A 21,440-nucleotide genomic window follows, 5' to 3' on the forward strand; every position below is an offset into this window, starting at 1 on the left:
TGCGTGTATACTCAGACAAGATGAGAAGTCCGACTTGACTGATTAGCCGAGCTATGAGATTAGCTCGACTGCGTGCATGTAAACTTACTGATTGAGATCAGCCGCCATATAACAGGGATGGTAAATGATTGTTGTTGCCATGACGTTCTGCCATTGTTACCGTTTGTGTAGCGCTGCTTGTGAGCATGTTATATGTCACACTTGAGGCTGATGCAGTTGCGTTACACGTCACACCCGTCACGCCTCATTTGCTCCCGGGATGTCGGCACGCTGTCTAAAACCACACACTGGAGCGACATGAAGCCACTGTTGTTTGGTCCTGTGTAAAAATGCAAAGGAGGCATGAAGACGGGGTTTCTTGGCGACCCCAAAGTGTGATGTCTATACACTACAGTGTTCTAACCTGAAGCTTAAAATCAAGTGTGATCCCTCAAAGTGAGGACCCACCAAAATGTCCTTACTCTCAACGTCTAAAACTCAGATTAGTTCTTACAAAGATCGATGATATAATCCTTGAGCTCAAACATGTCTCTCTCCTTCTGCTGCTGTGCATGAATCAAAGTGTTATATGACGATTTGTGAGTGTTGATGACGCCATTTGCTAATTTTGTGATTTCCGGGTGGCACCCATTGTTCTCTAAAGACACCTGAGTTGAGCATGTCAGATCTTTTGTTTGAGACGCGCACACACACTCTGTAGTTCCAGGTGTAAGTTGCTGTGTTGTTTCAGGTCTGATTGTTTCTTCAGATTCTGGTCCAGTTAATTCCTTTAGTTCTGTCACAGTTCCTGCTTTTGCTCTGGTGTTGTTCCAGGTTCTGGTCCAGGAGCTGTGTCCCCATCTTCATTACTTTTTTGGTACCAAACAGAATCTGTAGGGAGGTACCCAGTGTTGTTAAGTGCACTGCATTTACATGAGTCAGCAGACAGCAGGACTCCTCACAGCAACAAAAGTAGATTGTCTCACACTGAGAGGCTGAAAACTCTACACAGGTTTCATCTGATAAAGCTGGAGTTGGTAACTTTTGTGGAAGTAGCTCTTCATATTTGCCATTACTATCACTGTATTCACACAGCACTAAATGAGACCCGTAATCTGTGAAACAAAACTCTGCCTACTCTATTGATTGGAGCATCTCTAATGGCCTTACAGCATGAGAAGGGAAACAGCCAATCAGAGCTGAGTGCAGCTGTCACTTATGTCGGTCAGGGCTCGTGAGCTGCTGTCAAACTGTCAAACCAGGCAGCGCTGATCAAAGATGAATCAAGTTTCTGTCACTGCACTGCCTGTTTCTCTCTCCAATGTTTTCAGGAACATATTTTAGTGATTGTTTAGCTGCCCAATTTTACATTGTACAAATTAGCCTGGTGGCTAGCGGAGTTTTCGCTTACTTCTATTAAGGCAAAAACTCCGCTGTGTAAGGCTAATTTGTACAATGTAAAATGCCATAGGCTTGTGCTAATAACGTTAGCATAAACCTATGGCATTTTACATTGTACAAATTAGCCTGGTGGCTAGCGGCGTTTTCATCTTCTTATATGAAACCAGGGACAACAGCAACATTTAACAAAGGTAACGTTACAAAATTCAGCTCCATTACAGCTCACAAGGTTCACTGACAAAACAACTGTCTTATACTAAACATGTTTTTCAAACAAATACAACATGCTAACGTTATTAGCACAATCCTATGGCATTTTACACTGTATAAATTAGCCTAGCAGCTAGTGATTTCCTCTTCTCATATGAAGCCAGGATAAATCACACACAATCATTAACAATTTATTGTTTCTTATCTGTGAAATTAAAGTAAATAAAGGCTTTGTTTCCACTGAGGGAAAGAGACAGACAGACCGGGGGCATTGACATTTCTGGGGAGGTGCACGTCAGGCTACAGCGTAGGGTATACGTCTACGCAGAGCCTACACTGTAAATACGGTGTCAATTCAATGTATGATTTTGTCTCCCTCCAGACGTGGTTTTTGTGCAGTGAACTGAAGAGTAGCAGAATTAACCTAAAATATTCTCTGCAGTTAACCAATCAATGTTTAACTGTTTACGTCCTTGACTTGAAGATAGTTTAAAGTGTGTGTTGATCACCTGGACTGTGTCAGAAGCTCCAGAATGAGTGTGTGTGTCGACCCTGAGAGGAGACGGCTGCAACTGTGTTTTCAGTCTCAGTTGCACCTGCTCTCTGTTAACATCTGGACTGTGACCCAGATGTTTGATTCTGTTTTGAATGTTGTTCTTGATTGGCATTATTTATCTGGCTTCAGTCTTAATTCAGACTCTTTTACAGATGACGGTTTGGTTCTGCTCGGTGCTGTTTTACACTTTAGTCAAATCAGACTCTGCCGTGTTGTTTATTATCTCTGTGATTCTGCTTTTGTTCTGCTTCTCTTCCAGATGTTATTTTAGGACATCAGAGAGCTGAGAGATGAAAATAGAGAGGTGGAGGTTAACAAAACAACCAGGGCTGTTATGATGACATCATCTGTTCCCAACCACAAGGCAGTTAGCTCGCTTCAGGTTAATTGAAGCCCCCTAAATGAGCCCCTGTTGCCCCTGCTGTGGAAAATCTTCCATCCAGTGTTTGTTGATGCAATCAGACACAAAACTCTGCAATATGACAGCAGCTCTGATGACCTACATGAACTGAGTTTATCCAGTGAGCTCTGCAGAGCTCAGCCTTTAACTTCACCCTGTCATCAGCCACAGCACAATGTAAGGCTCTCAGATTAGGTGTTTGTTGCTCAGTGGGAGTTGTGGTCTCTCCTCAACATGTCGTGTCTTGTACCTGTGACTTGTTTGTACCGCCTTTTAGACACGGCCACTGAAACAAGACTCCACTTCTGTGCTAATGAAACAATCATGATATCAGATCATTATGTTTCATATTTTAGTCTAAAGAGAATCTCGGGTGAGAAACGATACCTTGTTGTAGTTGAGAAAATAAACTTTTAATAATATGGTATAATCTGAAAATATTGAAACTAAGCCTCAACTAGGTCTGCAACAAAGGCTTAAGGTGGGTAGAACGGTCAGAGGCCACGTGATACGATATTATCACAATACGTAGGTCACAAAACGATGTTATTGCGATATGGTGAATATTGCGATACAATATATTGCGATATATCGTGATTTATCACATTTTCTCCAACTGCAAATTATTTCCCCGCAGGAAAACTTCGTCAACATACATTTTACCTCCTAAGATAAAGTTTTACATCCAGCTGCAGACACCTGACAGACTGAACTGTGGGCAGATTTAATGCCCTCTGAAAGGACAGATTAAGCACCTGAGCCAAACACTTCACATGCAGGTATCCTGCTGACTGAATGACAACACACATGTTAGAAGTGTTGTCTGTTACAGGAGGTCTGCAGTGTTTGCTCGGCTGTGACTTACGTGTCCTGAGACAGTGGTCTCCAGGTTAATGTGTGTTTAGCGTGTAACAAAAGCCTTTGATTGAACAGCGCTGTGCGAACGCAGATCTTTGCACATGCAGTAGGTGATGGACTGTGTTGGTTTCTTGGCTCTCTCACAGCTGATGGTAGTTTTCGTCGAGCTCAGTGTGTCCAGTGTTGATTTTTAGCGTTAGCTTGGCCGTCAGCGGCTATCACTGGATGGCGGCGTGAGGTGACACTGCTGAAATCACACGTGTCATATCCAAGTCCTCCTTCTGTGTTAGAAAATCCAAAATGAGTCCAGATGTTTGATTTAAACGCTGATGGCACATTTCTGATTTCTGCCTCCATCTTTGTTTTGATGAACTTCCTGCCAAATGCCGCTGACTGAAGCCCTTTTTAGACAGGAGTTGTGCAAATTTGCAGGAAAGTCCAATCAGTCTTTTTTCAGCATTAGCAGTATAAAAACAAAATCGGGGAGTGCAGCAAAATGCCGCCTACCTACTTTTGTTTATACAGAATGTGCCTTTTTCGGGGCAATGGGGGGCGTGAGCAAGTAACAAAACGTGTAGCTCAGCGTGTGACGTAAACAGTGACGTGGGAGGGAAGCCGCGGCTGGTCAGTCCTTCGGTGATTCTCTCGTAAGTCGGCCCGTTCTTCACCGTCCCCGTCATCTGACGGTTAATGGCCTCTTCGTTTGCGAGGACAAGGAGGGCGCGCAATTCCTTGTCTCCCCAGTTGCTCATCTTTACAGTGTCTGTCAGGTTTGTGTTTCCCTCTTGCTACTAGCTGCTCGCTAATTCCTGCTATCAGCTGTTTCCTGTTTATCCACCGCCAGTGGCTCGCACGTGCGGCGTCATCAACAGCTCCTCCCACAAGTCTTCAACAGCTCCTCCCACAAGTCATCAACAGCTCCTCCCACAAGTCATCAACAGCCCCTCCCGTTGCAGAAGGCCGCCTTGGTCTGTTTAAACCAAAAGGGTTCCACCAATATGTCTACCCTACGAGGCGGAAAATTGGGCACCTCGGATCAACTCGCCAGTCCGGCTCTGTGTGTCTAAACGCTCGCAGCTTGCCGGCAAAGCAGACATTCGCCGAAAATCTGGCAGTGTAAAAGGGGCTAGAGAGACAAAACATCAGCACCATCTAATGGACTGAAAAAGCAACTGATTTTATTATTCTAGCACCAAAAGTTGTATTAAAATGTGTATTTGCAAAAATTAATGACCGACACTTGGCGTCCGTGTATCGACACAACATGGCCACGCAAAGTATCGTGATACTATGCTGTATTGATTTTCCCTCACCTACCTCAGCCTGCGGCTAAGTCTGAAAGTATTTATCTGTATTTTCGACACATCCCTCACATCTATGAATGTATAAATTCCTCCGCTGCTTGTTTTCTGTTCTGTCTGAATCTCAGATGTCTCCTGAGCTAATATGAGATACAGAAATATATTTTCAGCTTGTTTTTTTTTTGTGGGTGAACTCTGGTTCACAGCTCCGACACGTCTCCATCTGTCTCCTTCCACAGAGAGAAATCTCCAACAGGACTTGAACTTGCCTTCCACTAAACTGTTTACACTGATTAAAGTGTTTGTGAGCGCTGCGAGCTGCGAGCAGACGATAAAGGATTCACTTTGGTACCTCAGATGTTTCTGAGTGAGCTGAATGGCAGCGCACTCCAGATTTGTGCAGACGTTTGGCTGCTGAAAGGTCCCGAATATTGTAAATCCAACACCTTTGTGAATCTTTGTGGAAGAGTGTGTGTGTGTGTGTGTGTGTGTGTTAAAAAAAGCGTGCGTGTGTTCAGGTGCTAACTGACACTGAACTGTATTATTCCTTTGTGAAAAGTTACTGTGATATTCCTTTGTCTATTCTTTGTGGGGCCGAGCTGCCAAGAGACATTTCTTGCAGCTACCAGCTAGCTAGCAGTGAGGTTGTGTGTGTGTGTGTGTGTGTGTGTGTGTGTGTGTGTTAAGCACAGCGTGTGATTCTATATGAAGGCAATTTAAGGCTGGTTGACTGGATAACCCAGACACACACACACACACACACACACACACACTCTCTCTCTCTCTCCTCATACCGTCCTCAGTGTGATTTCAGTTTCTCTTTTTAGCCTGGTTTGGCCTATTTAACCTGGTTGTTTGTCGCTCACATCGAGCATCTTTAATTAAGATTTTGTCTGCAATATAATTTTGCACGGTCGTTTCCAAATTACTTATTTCGTCCGACCATCCCTGCAGCACTCGAGTACACAGAGAAAAGCAGCAAATCCTCATATTTAAGATGAAGAAATTAAGATTATTAAAATTGTCAGCCAGTTAATTTTCTGTCACTCAACTAATCACACATAAGAGTTCTTTATGGCCCTCCTGTGACATCGTCAGATTAAACCTGATGCAGCAGAACCAGAGATCCTCTTATTTATTCCACACATTGTTCTTCCTCTATTAAACGCGTCACCTAAATCACCCACAGTGCAACATCACCTGTCTGTCACGTCTGGTGAAGCAGAGATAGGAAATAGTTCGGCTGTCAAACAGCCTGGTGGTAAAAAGGTCTTAAATTGAGACAGAGGTAAAGAGAGGTTATTCTCTCTGATTTGCATTTTATTTTCAGGAATATTTTGCAGTGTAACATAAATGCAGTCAAACATCCCATCTCGCAGTATTAACGAAAATGTATTGAGTCGTACCTCAGCCCACGCTGCACCCTTCCACTAAGCTTCAGGAAATGTGAGCCAGAGGTTTTTCCATCATCCTGCTGACAAACAAACAAACAGAACTGAAAACATGACCTCCTGTCAGAGGTCACGACGCAAGGATGCAATTTAGAATCAGCCGATTCACAGAAACTATGTACATGTCAAAGATTACTACACTATAAAATGTAATTTACAGAGATGACACAGGTCCAGACTCCATTTAAAGAAACAATAATGTTAGCACGTATAGAGGCAGCGTATTTTCACATCTAACTGGGTGAGTTAAGGGTTAATTTCAACCAAACCAGAGCTGGTGATTGATGGAACACCAACCTGAGTTCAGTTCACTCGGTCAAGGATACTTCGACATACAGACTGGAGGAGATGAAGATTGAACCACTGATCTTCTGATTGGTGGATGACCTGTTCTGCCTCTGAGCCACAGCTGCCCTCTGTGAGAGAAGGGATAATATGCAGCAAGGGGCTGCAGGCTGGAATCGAACCCACTGCTGCTGAGGCAACATTGCCTTTGCACATGGGGCGCCCGCTCTGGTCATCCTGTAAGTTTCATGCAGCTACACTGTGCAACATGGATCTAATAAACTCGGGTATGACATCAAGTTTGATGTCTGCAGACTGTACGATGACAGCAACTACTGAGGCTTTGACGTACGATGCAACAGCTTCACATACTGAGTGCACAAGGATGCTGCACGGGTTATTACTTCTCCGATTGTGAAGCACAACATGGAGGGGAACATTAATGACATTAATTTAAAAAATGTTGATAAATTGTAAAAAAAAAAAAAAAAAAAAGAAGTCTGAAAAATATCCAAAAAAAAAAAAATCCCCCAAAAAAGTCTGAAAAAATGCTGATAAAATATCTGAAAATATGTTGATAAAATGTCCAAAAATTCAAATACAATTTCTGAAAAATATTATTGGAAAAATCTCAGCACACCCAAAAACAGCAGGTGGGTAGGAGAGAGGGTGCAACCCCAAAATATATAAAAATCATAAAAAAAAAAAAAGCCTGATCGACCGAAACATTGCTTAAATAAAATGAAAATAAGAGAGTGAGACAGTGTGCGTGAGCCTTTTTTGATTTTTATGAAAAATATTATTAAAATGTCCCAAAAGTAACCTGAAGTTCTGTGGGCACTCTATACTGCGGTATGTGTGTCTGTGTGTGTGTGTGTGTGTGTGTGTGTTTGCTAGCTGCAGGTGTCTCACCTGGCAGCTGTAGCTCCGCCTCTATTTCCTTCCATGCTTCGTCCTTCTTTACGCGACCTGGAGGACACATCACAAGGCTTCACAAGGCTTTCCTCTTTGCTGGAATCACACACATTTCTTTTAGAGCATTTTGCCACCATAGCGAGCTGCTGTTCGTCTGTTTGGGTTTAGTGCCAGTGTATCAGTTCATGCTGCATTTCTGTTGGTTGGTTAGTAGACCTAAGTGGTAACAGCAGTCACACAGTAGCCCCTTTTACACTGACAGATTTTCAGTGAATGTTGGGCCGTTTTGCCGGCAAGCTGCGAGCGTTTAGACACACAGAGCCGGATTGGCGAGTTGATCCGAGGTGCCCAATTTTCCTCCTCGTAGGGTAGACATATTGGTGGAACCCTTTTAGTTTAAACAGACCAAGGCGGCCTTCGGCAAAAGGAGGAGCTGTTGAAGACTTGTGGGAGGAGCTGTTGATGACTTGTGGGAGGGGCTGTTGATAACTTGTGGGAGGAGCTGTTGATGACGCCGCACGTGCGAGCCACTGGCAGTGGATAAACAGGAAACAGCTGATAGCAGGAATTAGCGAGCAGCTAGTAGCAAGAGGGAAACACAAACCTGACAGACACTGTAAAGATGAGCAACTGGGGAGACAAGGAATTGCGCGCCCTCCTTGTCCTCGCAAACGAAGAGGCCATTAACCGTCAGATGACGGGGACGGTGAAGAACGGGCCGACTTATGAGAGAATCACCGAAGGACTGATTAGCAGCGGCTTCCCTCCCACGTCACTGTTCACGTCACACGCTGAGCTACACGTTTTGTTACTTGCTCACGCCCCCCATTGCCCCGAAAAAGGCACATTCTGTATAAACAAAAGTAGGCAGGCGGCATTTTGCTGCACTCCCCGATTTTGTTTTTATACTGCCAATGCTGAAAAAAGACTGATTGGGCTTTCCTGCAAATTTGCACAACTCCTATCTAAAAGGGCTACAGATGGTCACTGTCAGAATTTTATCCCAGGCTGTCTTTGATCAACTGGGACAACGGCCATCCTTGAACCTCTCTGACTGTGCAACGAAGGACCACTGTTTTAGAGCCATGGCCAAAGATATCGCCACGTTTCCGTCACGTTGATTATTTTTCACCTGGGACAGCCCAACATCACACAGTGTAGGACTGAAGACAGAGAACACTGTATCCAACATAAGTTTACAGACTGATGAGTTGATTTCCTCGTCCTGATGACTGACCAGCAGTCTCACGCCACCACCGTCCAACACCGACCGCAGAGCGCACCACCAACACTCGCAAAATAGACACAAGAAGCTAAATTTAGCACCAAGTTAGCGGAGCTGACACAGAGGCAGCTGGAAGCATCCACGCCTGCGTCATCTGTTTGTCATGCTCTCAACAGTCACTCAATTATTTTGTTTTTTCAGTTTAATTTAGACAGATTATTTATAGCCACTTGTTTTCAGAAATACTAAATGCATACATGTCCTCCCAGGATATTACTGATGATTTTAGATTAAACAGTTGCAGTTCAGAACATAAAATGAGTGTATTATTAACCTCAGTGACAGGTCATGGGTTTGAGGTGTCACTGTGAAGCCTGTGGCCCCGCCTCCACCCGTGATGTCACTGTGTCTCACCTGTTCGTCGCCTCTCCCTCCTGGTAGCAGCAGACAGCTGCCTCTCTCCCCTCTATGTGCACGCTGGCTGATCTCATTACATGTTGAAACATTATGATGCATAAATTTGCACATGAATGAGGTGAGACGATGTTGACTGTTGCACAGAGTTCAGACCGGAGCGCTTCACCGCAGTCATGTGTTATGTGAAGCTTGTTGACTTAGAAAAATCCGCTAATTAATGCTTTAAATAAGGACTTCATTAGCATAACTGGTCCTGTGTTCCACATGATGGAGATTAAAGAGGCAGTCGGGGGGGGCGGGGGGGTCATCTGTCCCATTTAACAATTTGTTTTTTTTTATTAATCAAATTTTTGTTCTGATTGTGGTTGGATCAGAAAATATGATCTTTACTTCCTCGTGCTCTCGGCACCGTCAACACCTACCTGTTCCTTTAATAGTCACCATGTGTGAACGTGTGAGACTCTTCAGTCCCACATTTTCCACTCTGCCATGAGCCAGGATTGTGTTGGTCTGGAGGCGGTGTTCTTCTTCTTCTTCTTCTTCTTCTTCTTCTTCTTCTTCTTCACTGAGCACAACCACAGAGGGAAAAAGTGGAGCACAAATCTGCACAAGTTCACCTTAATTAATCTGCAGGTGTCTCGGGATTCAGAGCACTTTCCCTCATTATTTGGATATGATGTTTAATTAGTTCTCCTAAATTAAAGAACAACTGCTTCCTTTTTCCTGCTAATTCCTTGACTGAACCAAGAATTCAACCTGCTGATGGAGGAAACTTAAAGTGCTGCAGAGACAGAGAGAGACGGACTCTGAGGAAGGCTGTTTTCTGCCCTGCTTGCTCGCCAGTGGTACTCGTACTAGTACTGTTTGTATATTAAATGATGCCTCAGGGATATGGGGATTCAAATAATGTTAAGTAGCTTTGGCTGCTCAGGGTGATTCATGTTGGATCCCTTGGTAAATAGAGCAAAAATGTGACATGATAAAACTGTGGAATCGTTTGCTTAATATGTCAAAAACAGGGTGTAAAACGATAATATTCAGAGAGCGTCACGCTGTCTCTGAAAAAGCTGAAGCAGAAAACAAGGGGATCATTTATCATTCAGTGTGAACACAATGAGAAGAAGAAAGTTACTAGATTTAAAAATAAATGTTTGTCATTGATGCTGCTCTGTTCTGTTCCCGGGGGTCTTTGCTGCTGCTCTCCTGGCCTTAGGTTTTCCACGTAGGCGCATGGAAGGGCAGCGAGGTGTGCTCTCTGTCTCAAGCTTTCCTTGTATGCGCATGCAAGGGCAAAGAGGTGCGCTCTCTCTGCCTTAAGGCTCTCCACAAAGGTGAGAGGAAGGGCAGAAAGGTTTGCTCTCTCTGCCTCAGGTTTCTTTTATGCGTGTGGAAGGGCAGGGAGGCCCCAAACATAAGAAACATACCACCAAATATAATACTGTAAATGGAAATAAAGTTTTCTTTGACAAAAGTGGCCCTGACTGAATAGTTAAACCTAACTAACAGTTCAGTCTGACTCAGACTTTAGAGTTGAACCCAACAAACAGTTGAGTCTGAGTCTAAGTAACGTTTAAACATGAAGAACAGCTGAGTCAGACTAAAGAGTTAAACCTAATGAACAGCTGAGTCTGAGTAAAGAGTTAAGCATGAAAATCAGCATAGTCAGAGAAAAGAGTTTAACTCAACAAACCACTAAGTTCGAGTCTAAGTAGAGTTAAACCTGACGAACAGCTGAGTCTGCGTCAGACTAAAGAGTTGAACCTAATGAATGACTGAGTCTGAGTCAGACTAAAGAGTTAAACATGAAGAACAGCAGAGTTCGAGTCTGAGTAGAGTTAAACTAAACAAACAGCTGTCAGACTAAAGAGTTAAACCTGATGAACGGCTGAGTCTGAGCAAAGAGTTAAACCTAACAAACAGCTAAGTCTGTGTCCTAGGGCTGCACGGTATATGCGGTAGACGGTAGAAATGATATAGATTTGCGCTCTACCGTCCTATCGTCGATGACGTCATCGCACCTGCCTCAGTGTGAAAATGGCTGCGAGCACAGAGACAGCGGAGCAAGAGGAGCTGGTTCATGTCCGTGATTTAGCGTAGCACGTGCAACATGTGTTGCTGGAGAACTTGTGAGTGAGTGAGTTAATGTCTTATGAACAGCTCCGGACTTCTCAGACTCTTTTAGCGACTTACCGCTCAGAGAGAACTCATTCAGTGTCTCCTCTGGCAGCAGCACAGCGTCTCTCCCTCTCCTCTCTCGCCGTGTGCACACGGGAGTTGGTTTTCGGCAAGAAAGTTTGTCATAAACCTTTGTTAATGTAAACCTATGTGATGCTAGGGGCTCCACAAAAAACTCCATAAAGAAGGAAATGAAATTACCTTTTGATATAGATCCCAGGGGACATTTTGCACCATAGAGTACTGGGTTTTAATTTTGAGTTTTGAGATCTGCATTCTGCACAATAAATGCTCTAAAAATACATTATATCTTTGCTTTTGTTGTTGTTGTTTTTTTTTTTATCAATTTAGCTTTGCTAAGGGACTACAAAACCCATTCAGAAACACTTCTATTAAAACTTTTACACTTAAATTTATACTGCGATATATACCGTTACCGTGAAGGGATTCGATTTATACCGTGATATGAATTTTAGGTCATACCGCCCAGCCCTACTGTGTCCGAGTAGAGTTAAACTAAGGCAACAGCTGAGTCTGAGTCCAGCTGATGATCTGAAGTGTTTGTGGTGTGTTGATGACAGATCTGTGGGTTCGTCCCATCTGCTCCTCACACACACGTGAACCTGACAGTCTGACTGTGACTGTTAGCACTAATTAAAGGTTTACACATCCGTCCTCTTCTTCTTCTCTGGAACACTGTTATTATCACCATCACTCTGTGTGTGTGTGTGTGTGTGTGTGTGTGTGTGTGTGCTCTTACATAAGGAGATGTCACGGTGACTCAAACCCACGTGTTTAACTTTGGGCGGTGGGTGTTGACATGCACACACACACACACACACACACACTGTCAGTGTTATACTCTGATTTGGTTATTTTGAAATGCTGGAGGCTGTGATGATAACCTGTAATGTGTGTGTGTGTGTGTGTGTGTGTGTGTGTTTGTGCGTGCATGTGTTTGCATTAGTGTGTGTGTGTGTGTGTGTGAGAACACTTCTTTCATCTCTCAAAATCACTCTTTGTACGGTGCAGGGTCGCTCTCTTCCCCTCAATTATTCATCAGCTTGTTTCCATGGTAACAGCTGCAGCCGTTGTGTGTGTGTGTGTGTGTGTGTGTGTGTGTGTGTTTTGGGGGGGTGCTGGTTGATGTGACGGCAGTAGGACGGGCTTCGTCTGCTCATTATACAGTATTATTACCTCTGATGTGCACACAGGGACAAGTGTCAGACCTGTGTGACTGTAAACAGGAAGAGATTAGATTATATTACAAGTATTTATATTATATTACAAGTATTTATATTATATTACAAGTATTTAGTCCTGCTGGTGTTAACAGCACACGTGGAAGGACTTTACTGCAGGTTACTTTTATTTTCTGGCTGTAAATGTAATATTGTAATTTAATTACTCTAATTAGAATATTCATATAAACTGAGACACCTGTAAACACCTGCTGTGGAACACTGGTTCTTGTTCCTGGCTCCACATAGTTTTAGTTGGTTCTGATTTCTCTGGTTCTACAAGGTTTTAGCTGGTTCTGATTTCTCTGGTTCTACATGGTTTTAGCTGGTTCTGATTTCTCTGGTTCTACAAGGTTTTAGCTGGTTCTGATTTCTCTGGTTCTACAAGGTTTTAGTTGGTTCTGATTTCTCTGGTTCTACAAGGTTTTGGCTGGTTCTGATTTCTCTGGTTCTACATGGTTTTAGCTGGTTCTGATTTCTCTGGTTCTACATGGTTTTAGCTGGTTCTGATTTCTCTGGTTCTACAAGGTTTTAGCTGGTTCTGATTTCTCTGGTTCTACAAGGTTTTAGTTGGTTCTGATTTCTCTGGTTCTACAAGGTTTTGGCTGGTTCTGATTTCTCTGGTTCTACATGGTTTTAGCTGGTTCTGATTTCTCTGGTTCTACATGGTTTTAGCTGGTTCTGATTTCTCTGGTTCTACAAGGTTTTAGCTGGTTCTGATTTCTCTGGTTCTACATGGTTTTAGCTAGTTCTGATTTCTCTGGTTCTACATGGTTTTAGCTGGTTCTGATTTCTCTGGTTCTACATGGTTTTAGCTGGTTCTGATTTCTCTGGTTCTACATGGTTTTAGCTGGTTCTGATTTCTCTGGTTCTACATGGTTTTAGCTGGTTCTGATTTCTCTGGTTCTACAAGGTTTTAGCTGGTTCTGATTTCTCTGGTTCTACATGGTTTTAGCTAGTTCTGATTTCTCTGGTTCTACATGGTTTTAGCTGGTTCTGATTTCTCTGGTTCTACATGGTTTTAGCTGGTTCTGATTTCTCTGGTTCTACATGGTTTTAGCTGGTTCTGATTTCTCTGGTTCTACAAGGTTTTAGCTGGTTCTGATTTCTCTGGTTCTACAAGGTTTTAGTTGGTTCTGATTTCTCTGGTTCTACAAGGTTTTAGCTGGTTCTGATTTCTCTGGTTCTACACGGTTTTAGCTGGTTCTGATTTCTCTGGTTCTACAAGGTTTTAGTTGGTTCTGATTTCTCTGGTTCTACAAGGTTTCAGTTGGTTCTGATTTCTCTGATTCTACACGGTTTTAGCTGGTTCTGATTTCTCTGGTTCTACAAGGTTTTAGTTGGTTCTGATTTCTCTGGTTCTACAAGGTTTTAGCTGGTTCTGAATACTCTGGTTCTACATGGTTTTAGCTGGTTCTGATTTCTCTGGTTCTACATGGTTTTCATTGGTTCTGATTTCCTGGCTCTACATAGCTTTGTCTGGTTCTGATTTCTCTGGTTCTACAAGGTTTCAGGTGGTTCTGATTTCTGCGGTTCTGCATGGTTTTAGCTGGTTCTGATTCCCTGGCTCTACATAGCTTTGGCTGGTTCTGATCTCTGGGGTTCTAGCTGGTGTCGGCAGGTTCTGGTTTCTCTGGTTCTACATAGTTTTGGCCAGTTCTGATTTCTGTCATTTTACTTGGTTTTAGCTGGTTCTGGTTTCTGTGGTTACATGTGGTTTGTGCTGACTCTGATTTATGCGGTTCTACTATGTTTTAGGCTGATTTGGATTTCCTGGTTCCACATGGTTTTGGCTGGTTCTGATTTCCTTGTGTAGGCTGGTTCTGACTTCCTGGCTCTACTTGGCTTGGACTGGTTCTTATTTATGTGGTTCTACATGTTTATGGCAGGTTCTGATTTCCTTGTGAAGACTGGTTCTTCTATGATTTCTAGGGTTCCAGCTGGTTTTAGCAGGTTGTGGTTTCAGGTTCTACATGGTTTGTGCTGGTTCTGTTCTTCTTGTTTAGACTGGTTTTGAGTGGTTCTGGCCCTACATGGTTATTACAGGGTTTGGCTGGTTCTGATTTTGGGGTTCTAGCTGGTTTTAGGTGGTTCTGGTTCCTCTGGTTCTCATTGCCTTTAGCTGGTTCTGATGTAGTAGTGATTGTACCAGTAGCAGCAGGAGTACCATTATTTGTTGTGCCAGTAGCTGTCGTCTGTCAGGTTTTTCATTTAAACGTAGTTTTAGTTTTGTTGTTTTTGTAGTACTAGTAGTAGTATTAACAGTAGCAGGAGTAGTAGTAGTCACAGTAGTAGTAGTACTACTACTGTGACTACTACTACTAGTAGCAGTGCTAAAAGTAGTATTAACAGTAGCGGTGGTGGTTAGTTGATAAAGTTCCAGGAACTCCAGGTCAGTAAATCAGTTTCATTCACAGAGGTAAATCCTGAGCCTTCACATCTGCCCTGAAACCTGCTTTTCTTCAGTACTTCAACAGAGAGGTGACGTAACTGCAGTTAAAAATAAATACAGCAGCACACACACATTTAAACACACAGATAAAGAGAGAGTGCTGCCCTGCTGTCGTCCTGCTGTGCTGCCATGTTGTCTCCAGCAGGGGGCGAGATGGGCTCAGAGTGCAGCTGATAACCTGTGTGAGCAGCAGGGGGCAGCACAGGTCAGAACACCTCTGAACCAAAACTCAGTTATATAATTACACATTTCATCATGTCAGTGTGCTCACAGCGACGACACACACACACACACACACACACACACACGCACGCACACACACGCACGCACGCACACATAGAGCTGTGTTTAATATGAGTGCAGAAGGTTGACCTGCATTCTGCTGCAGTTATGGTAACATCACTGTTAATACTGTTACCACACTGAACACACACACACACACACACACACACACACAGTAATCCCATGTAATCTGCTGCTGGGACACTGACCCACTTATCTGACCACTTCACTACCTGCTGGACGAGGACACGCCCCTTCCTCCAGTCCCAGCCAATGACAGCACAGATGAGAGACCGGCTGTTCTCTTACTGGTTCAGACTCTGTCAGGAAATAAAATCCTCACACATCCAGCAGCAAATGTCAGTGGACTACAGCCCAGTCAGGTTCACTGTAACGCAGCAGGACTCTATAAGAGAACACACTTATTCTTTTTATCACTCTGTTTAACATTTATTAAAAATGTAGTCGCACTATGTTTATCAAAAAAAGTTATACTCCATAAAACAGTCAGTAAAACAGGTTTTTCAACTATTACGAATCAACGCAACCTTGAAAGGTCTTTGAGCGTACGGTCATAAATGTGTACACAAAATATTAGGCTGATTGGTCCAGTAGTTTGTGAGATCAGCTGCAGGCAGATACACAACTTAAATACAACCAAATACATAATCCTCTCCAGGTTTACGCCTGGCAGAGATGATTTATGTAATAATAACACTCTGAGGACATTCTGTGCGATGTTTACTTTTTCACCTTTTCGTACATTTTGCAGCAGATAATTCTGACGTTTTACCCCTAAAAAAACGTTAAATGTGGAAATGAGTAAGTGCTTCTAGTTTTCGTTGAGGAAAGACTGAGAATTACTTCCTCCAGCACCAAAAAGCTACGTGTGATTTTGAGATATTTTACTAGTATTTTTATTTCCTACTACGTAATACTTTTGCACGATCATATCGGCACGTTATCGGTATCAGCCGATATCGGCTTTAAAATGATCTATCAGAATCGTCCAACGTGCTTTAAGCGTCGTCGCCGCCTGTTAATGACGCTGTGGGCTAATGGGCATGTAGCTACTTCCATTTTTCAGATGATACGTCATGTTTGTAGTCTTCTGCATCAAAATAAATACCCCTGATGATGTCATAGTGATGTCATCAGGGTTACCTCAGCTCGGACGGGGAGACCACAGATTTATAGTTTAGTTTTCGTTACAAAGTGGAGGTGTAGTATTGAGTTGCATCTATCATCCTTCCTTCCTTTCTTCCTTCCCTCGCCTCTTTCCTTTATTTTCCTCCTCTTTTATTTCTCTTTCCTTCCTTGACTCTTCCTCCATCTCTCCTTTGCCCCCTCCTTTTCTTTCTTATTTTCTTTCTTTGTTTCCTTCCAACTTTTAATTACTTCTTCCCTCCATCATTCTGTCTTTCCTCCCTTTGCTTCCTTCCTTCCATTATTTCCCCCCTTCCTCCACCCATTTGTATTTCTTTCCTTTCTTTCGTCTTTCCTTCCATTGCTACTTCTTTCCTTAATTTAATCCCTCCATCCTTTTGTATTTTGTTCCTTCCTCTCTCTCTGTTCTTTCCTTCCTTTGATTTTGTCCTTTTTTATTTACTCCTTCCTCCATTATTTCATCCCCCTTCTTCTTTCCTCCTTTTGCTTCCTTCATTTACTCTGTCCCTCCATCCTTTCATCCTTTCTCCATCCCTTTCTCTCTTCTTTCCTTCCTTTGCTTCTGTCCTTTCTTTATTTACTCTCTTCCTCATTCTTTCATCCCTTCTTCTTTCCTTCTTTTGCTTCCATCCTTCATTTACTCTGTCCCTCCATCCCTTTCTGTCTTCTTTCCTTCCTTCCTCAAATACATCTTCCCTTCATCCTTTCCCCTTCCTTTAAAAATTAATTTCATCCTTTGCTCTTTCCTCATTTATTTCCTCCTTTCCTTTTGTTTCCTTCCTCCCTTTGACTTTTCTCTTCCATCCCTCCATCTTTCCCATCTTTCTTTTGAACTTCCTTCTATCTCTCTGTCCATCCTTCCTTCCTTTGCTTTTCCTTCCTTCCTTTCGCTCTTTCCCTCTTCCCTTTATTCCCTCCATCTTTCCCTTTTTCTTTTTAATTTTCTTTTGTCCTTCCTTCCTTTGCATCTTCCCTTCATTCTCTCCATCTTTCTCTCTTCCTTTTTATTTTCTACCATCCTTTCTTCTCTCCACCCTTCCTTTGCTCTTCCTTCTGTCTCCTTTCATTTCTTCTTTTTGTATTTCTTTTATTCCTTGATATTTCCTCTATTTCTTCTTTTGATATTTCTTTCCTACATTCATCCTTCCTTCTTTCTTTCAGATTTCTTTCTTTCCTTAATTTTATTTTTCCTTCTCCCTCCCTTTTGTTAAATTTCTTTCTTTCCTTTCTTCCTTTGCTTTTCCCCCTTTTATTTCTTTTATTTCCTCCTTCCTTCTCCCCCTCAGATTCGTTTCCTCTCTTCTTTCCTCCTTCCCTGGCTGATTCCTCTCTTCTTTTTTGTTACCCTCATGAATTCTTTACATTCATCCTTTCATCTTATTCATTACATCATCCTTTCATTTATCTCCACTTCCTTTCCTTCATCCCTCCATCCATCCAGCTGCACAGAAACACATTACAAACCAGCAGCCTCCCTCCTCCCTCTGCCTTTCCATCACCCACTCCTCCTCCTCCTCCTCTTCATCCTCCCATCTGCGCAGACTCTGCCTCCTCCCTCCCTCCCTCCCTCCCTCCTCCGCTGCCTCATTTCATGGAGGAGCTTCACATCTGCAGCGCTCTTCCTCTCCTCTCCTCTCCCTCCCTCTGTCCCTCGTCAGCCGAGCCTCAGGAAGCGTCTCCATGATGGTTTCTGTTTGAAGGAGGTCGTCCATCACACGGTCACTCACTGAGGAAGAGGAGGAGGAGGAGGAGGAGGAAGAAGGAGTAAGAGGAGGTGTAGTTTGTGGCGGCTGCATCTGCATGGCGCTGGGGGGGGAGGCGACGCTCGGCTCGGCTTCACCATGATCGCCGTGTCGTTTAAATGTCGCTGCCAGATCCTGCGCAGGGTGAACAAAGGTAGAGACACACAGAGACAGACTGGGAGAGAGACAGAGAGTGTGTGTGTGAGTGTGTGTGTGTGTGTGCATGTGATGGAGGGCTTAGCATGTTCGCATGTGGAACATACATATGTGTGTGCGTGTGGTCTAGCGGCATTTGGCGTAAACTGCTGACATTGAGAAGAGAGAGCTGGTTGTTTATGAGCACAGCCAGCTGTGTGCGTGTGTGTGCGTGTGTGTGTGAGCGTGCATGTGTGTTTAAGTGTGTGTGTGTGTGGCGTGGAAAATGATCTCCTGATGGATTCATTCAGTCGATGGCTGCAGGTTGCTGCAGACACAGAGAGCTCTGGATCTTCTTTTAATGAATGTAATATTCATGGTGTGTATTTACAGCAGAGAAACCAGGGCACACGCACCAAACTGTGTGTGTGTGTGTGTGTGTGTGTGTGTGTGTGTTCATGTTTCTGAAATGTTCCTCTGGAAGTCTGAAGCTTCAGGTGTTTGTTTTTCCCTTCTGAAGCACTGTAAAGCATCGTGAGCGAAGTATCCTGACTCTGAGGCAGCACACAGTAAAAATACTGCTGTACCAGAGGTGGAAGACGTTCAGTAGTAAAAACCAAGTAAAAGTCCTAGATTCAGAATCTTATTTCAAAAGTATCAGCATCAAAATGTTCTTAAAGTACCAGCAGTAGAAGTACACATCATGCAGAGTGGCCCATGTCAGAATAATATATATATATATATATATATATATATATATATATATTATTGGATTATAATTATTGGTACATTAATGTGTTGATGACATTTTCACTTTTTATCATATTTATTGCACTGTCCCCTCAAACCCTCAGTGTGCACTGACTGGAGATGGAGCACAAGCTCAGTACTTTTATTGCACTATACATATTTTATCAGGCTACAGTAGAATCGATTATGTCTCTATAATTGTTTGTGTTTAATAATGTTTGTAGTTTATATTTATTTGCCCCTTTTTTAATTGTTTAATTGCACTGAGCTCTACCAGGGCTTTGTGGACATGGAAAGATCTATCTATCTATCTATCTAGAGTAAAAAAGGGATGCACGATATTGGACTTTTTGCCAATATCCAATATGCCGATACGTAACAACTAATTCGGCTGATAACCAATAAAGATATCGATATATACCCATTTTTCCCACCTAATTTTGGACATCATAAAGTCTCTTCTGTAGTGGAATTATACGTACATACTCTTATTGTGACAGCCCCAGCAGATGGAGACATGAAACACTTTTCAGTGAATGTAATATTCATTCATTGTGCAAAATAAGAAAAAGCATGTCAGCCGATTCTAGAGTTCATTTCAAAACCAATATCGGCCGATACCGATGGCGTGCCGATATGATCATGCAACCCTACAGTAAAAGTACAAAGTAGCAGTCCACTCACTAAAACAGGTTTTTCAAATATTGTGATTCACTGCGACCATCAGAGGTCCTGCGCATAAAGTCATACATTTGCACACAAACTATTAGGCTGATTGGTCTAGTAGTATCAGAAGGGAAACAAGGGGAAAGCTCTCTGGGGTCCAGCCTCTGAGGGGGCTCGTGAAGGGTCAGCAATCATCATGTTCATCCTAAATTGTAACCACATTTTGTTTTGAACCAAAATATTTACCGCTACTCATTAAAAACAAAATAAACACTGTCTTTATTGTTGCTTTCGTAAAAAAGCTCCCAGCAAACACTGAGACGTTTAATGGCTATTGTTTGGATGTTTGATCCCATTATTGTTCAAAAATAGCTCCAAAATGAAACTTGGAATAACATCTGTGATGTTGTGTGGCAGACGAACTGATCTCACAAACTACTGGACCAATCAGCCTAATATTTCATGTACACATTTATGACTGCTTACTGGTGGACACGGTGAATTATTACAGTTGAAAAACCTGTTTTATTGACTGTTTTGTACCGTCACCAGCCCCAAACGGCCAGTTGGGGCCACAAGTTTTCCAGAAATCATCGTAGGTAAAAGCAACATACTTTACATATCGTCTGTTGCAGGACTCGTTTGGCCTTCGTCGTGGCTCGACAACACGTGTAGAAAAGTTTGGTCTCATTTTGAACCGGAGCATCTGCAGATTAATTCCATCCAGATATGATCCACTAAAGTTAGACACTATATGAGATGAATGTTTGTGTTATCTTCACCACCATGTTGACTGTAAGGAAGCCGGGAGGGACAATTCCACCGGGTGCACCTGCGGTTTCGTTCTGTCATACCACACTGGGAGTCTTTCAGAGGCAAAGTGGTCGGCCTGTCTGATTTTGTAGACCTGCATTTGTCGTCTGCAGGCTGTTTAAAGTCCAGTTATGAACATGGATGAAGGATTTGTGGCTGTTTCAGTCAGACAAGGTGTGTGTAGTCTGCTGGAGTTACGAGATCAGCTCAGCGGCTGCCTGGTGGAGATGTGAACTCTACTGAGGGCACTTTACTAGTTTGTATTTTAATGTTGTATGAGCTGCTCTAACTACTTCACCTTCTGAAATCTAGAACAATGAAGCATGCTGTATAATCCGATCTATTTAGATTTTAAACCTTTGTAAAGTAACCGATCATTTCAGCTGACACATAAACGTCACAACTGAAAGATTCTCCTCCTCTAACACTTGTTGTTATTTGTGACTCTTTAACAGTCAGTATTTGTGCTTGTGAGGCTCCAGCTGAGCAGCGCTGTGTGTTTTGGTTCAGGTGACCTCTGACGTTGAAGGTCAGACAGCTGTTTGTAAAGCAGAGGCAGATTCTTCTTCTAGATATTAATATTTTCCATGTTCGTCCCATCAGGCTGGTTCAAGAGGAGGTTTAGCTGCTGTTTGATTGAGTTTGATGTTGAAGCTACTTTACTAAAATCTACAAAGGCACATAGAGTCACAATAAAACTCTGAATTTGAGTGTTTGAATAATGTAGTTTAATGTGAAATATTAGTCACATATTGTAACTTCCTGGAAACAATATGCAGTGTGGGAAGACGGTCCACGACTGTCCGACCAACTGGGGTGAAATTTACTGATCTAAACTATGACACAGAGAGAGAGAGATCACGCACATGCACAGATATGAGTTAAACAGATTTGGGAAGCGCTCGATCACTGGACCTTTGAGTCGTATGCAAGATTAGCTCTGGACAGACAGACAGACAGATGCACGAATGAACACACACGACTGTATGACGTTCGGTCCCTTCAGGCTTCCTGCGGGA

At 42.9% G+C, this 21,440-nt stretch overlaps 1 protein-coding gene across 19 annotated transcripts in view; it reads left to right on the forward strand.

Annotated features, from left to right (window-relative positions):
• grip1 (glutamate receptor interacting protein 1) overlaps positions 1–21,440 on the forward strand; it is an 89,514-nt gene that overhangs the window by 33,749 nt on the left and 34,325 nt on the right. For 3 of the 19 annotated variants that reach the window (XM_078165037.1, XM_078165040.1, XM_078165043.1), the window contains exon 1: positions 17,988–18,211. The exons of 15 other annotated variants lie outside the window; for them this stretch is intronic. In XM_078165037.1, coding sequence (XP_078021163.1) covers positions 18,157–18,211 — 55 coding nt within the window. In that variant the 5' untranslated portion in view covers positions 17,988–18,156. Of the gene's footprint in view, positions 1–17,987; positions 18,212–21,440 lie in introns of those variants that run through there. One more of the 19 variants, XM_078165034.1, reaches the window with a different exon arrangement.

Source organism: Epinephelus lanceolatus, chromosome 23 (genome assembly GCF_041903045.1).
Source record: "Epinephelus lanceolatus isolate andai-2023 chromosome 23, ASM4190304v1, whole genome shotgun sequence".
Classification (NCBI taxonomy): domain Eukaryota; kingdom Metazoa; phylum Chordata; class Actinopteri; order Perciformes; family Serranidae; genus Epinephelus; species Epinephelus lanceolatus.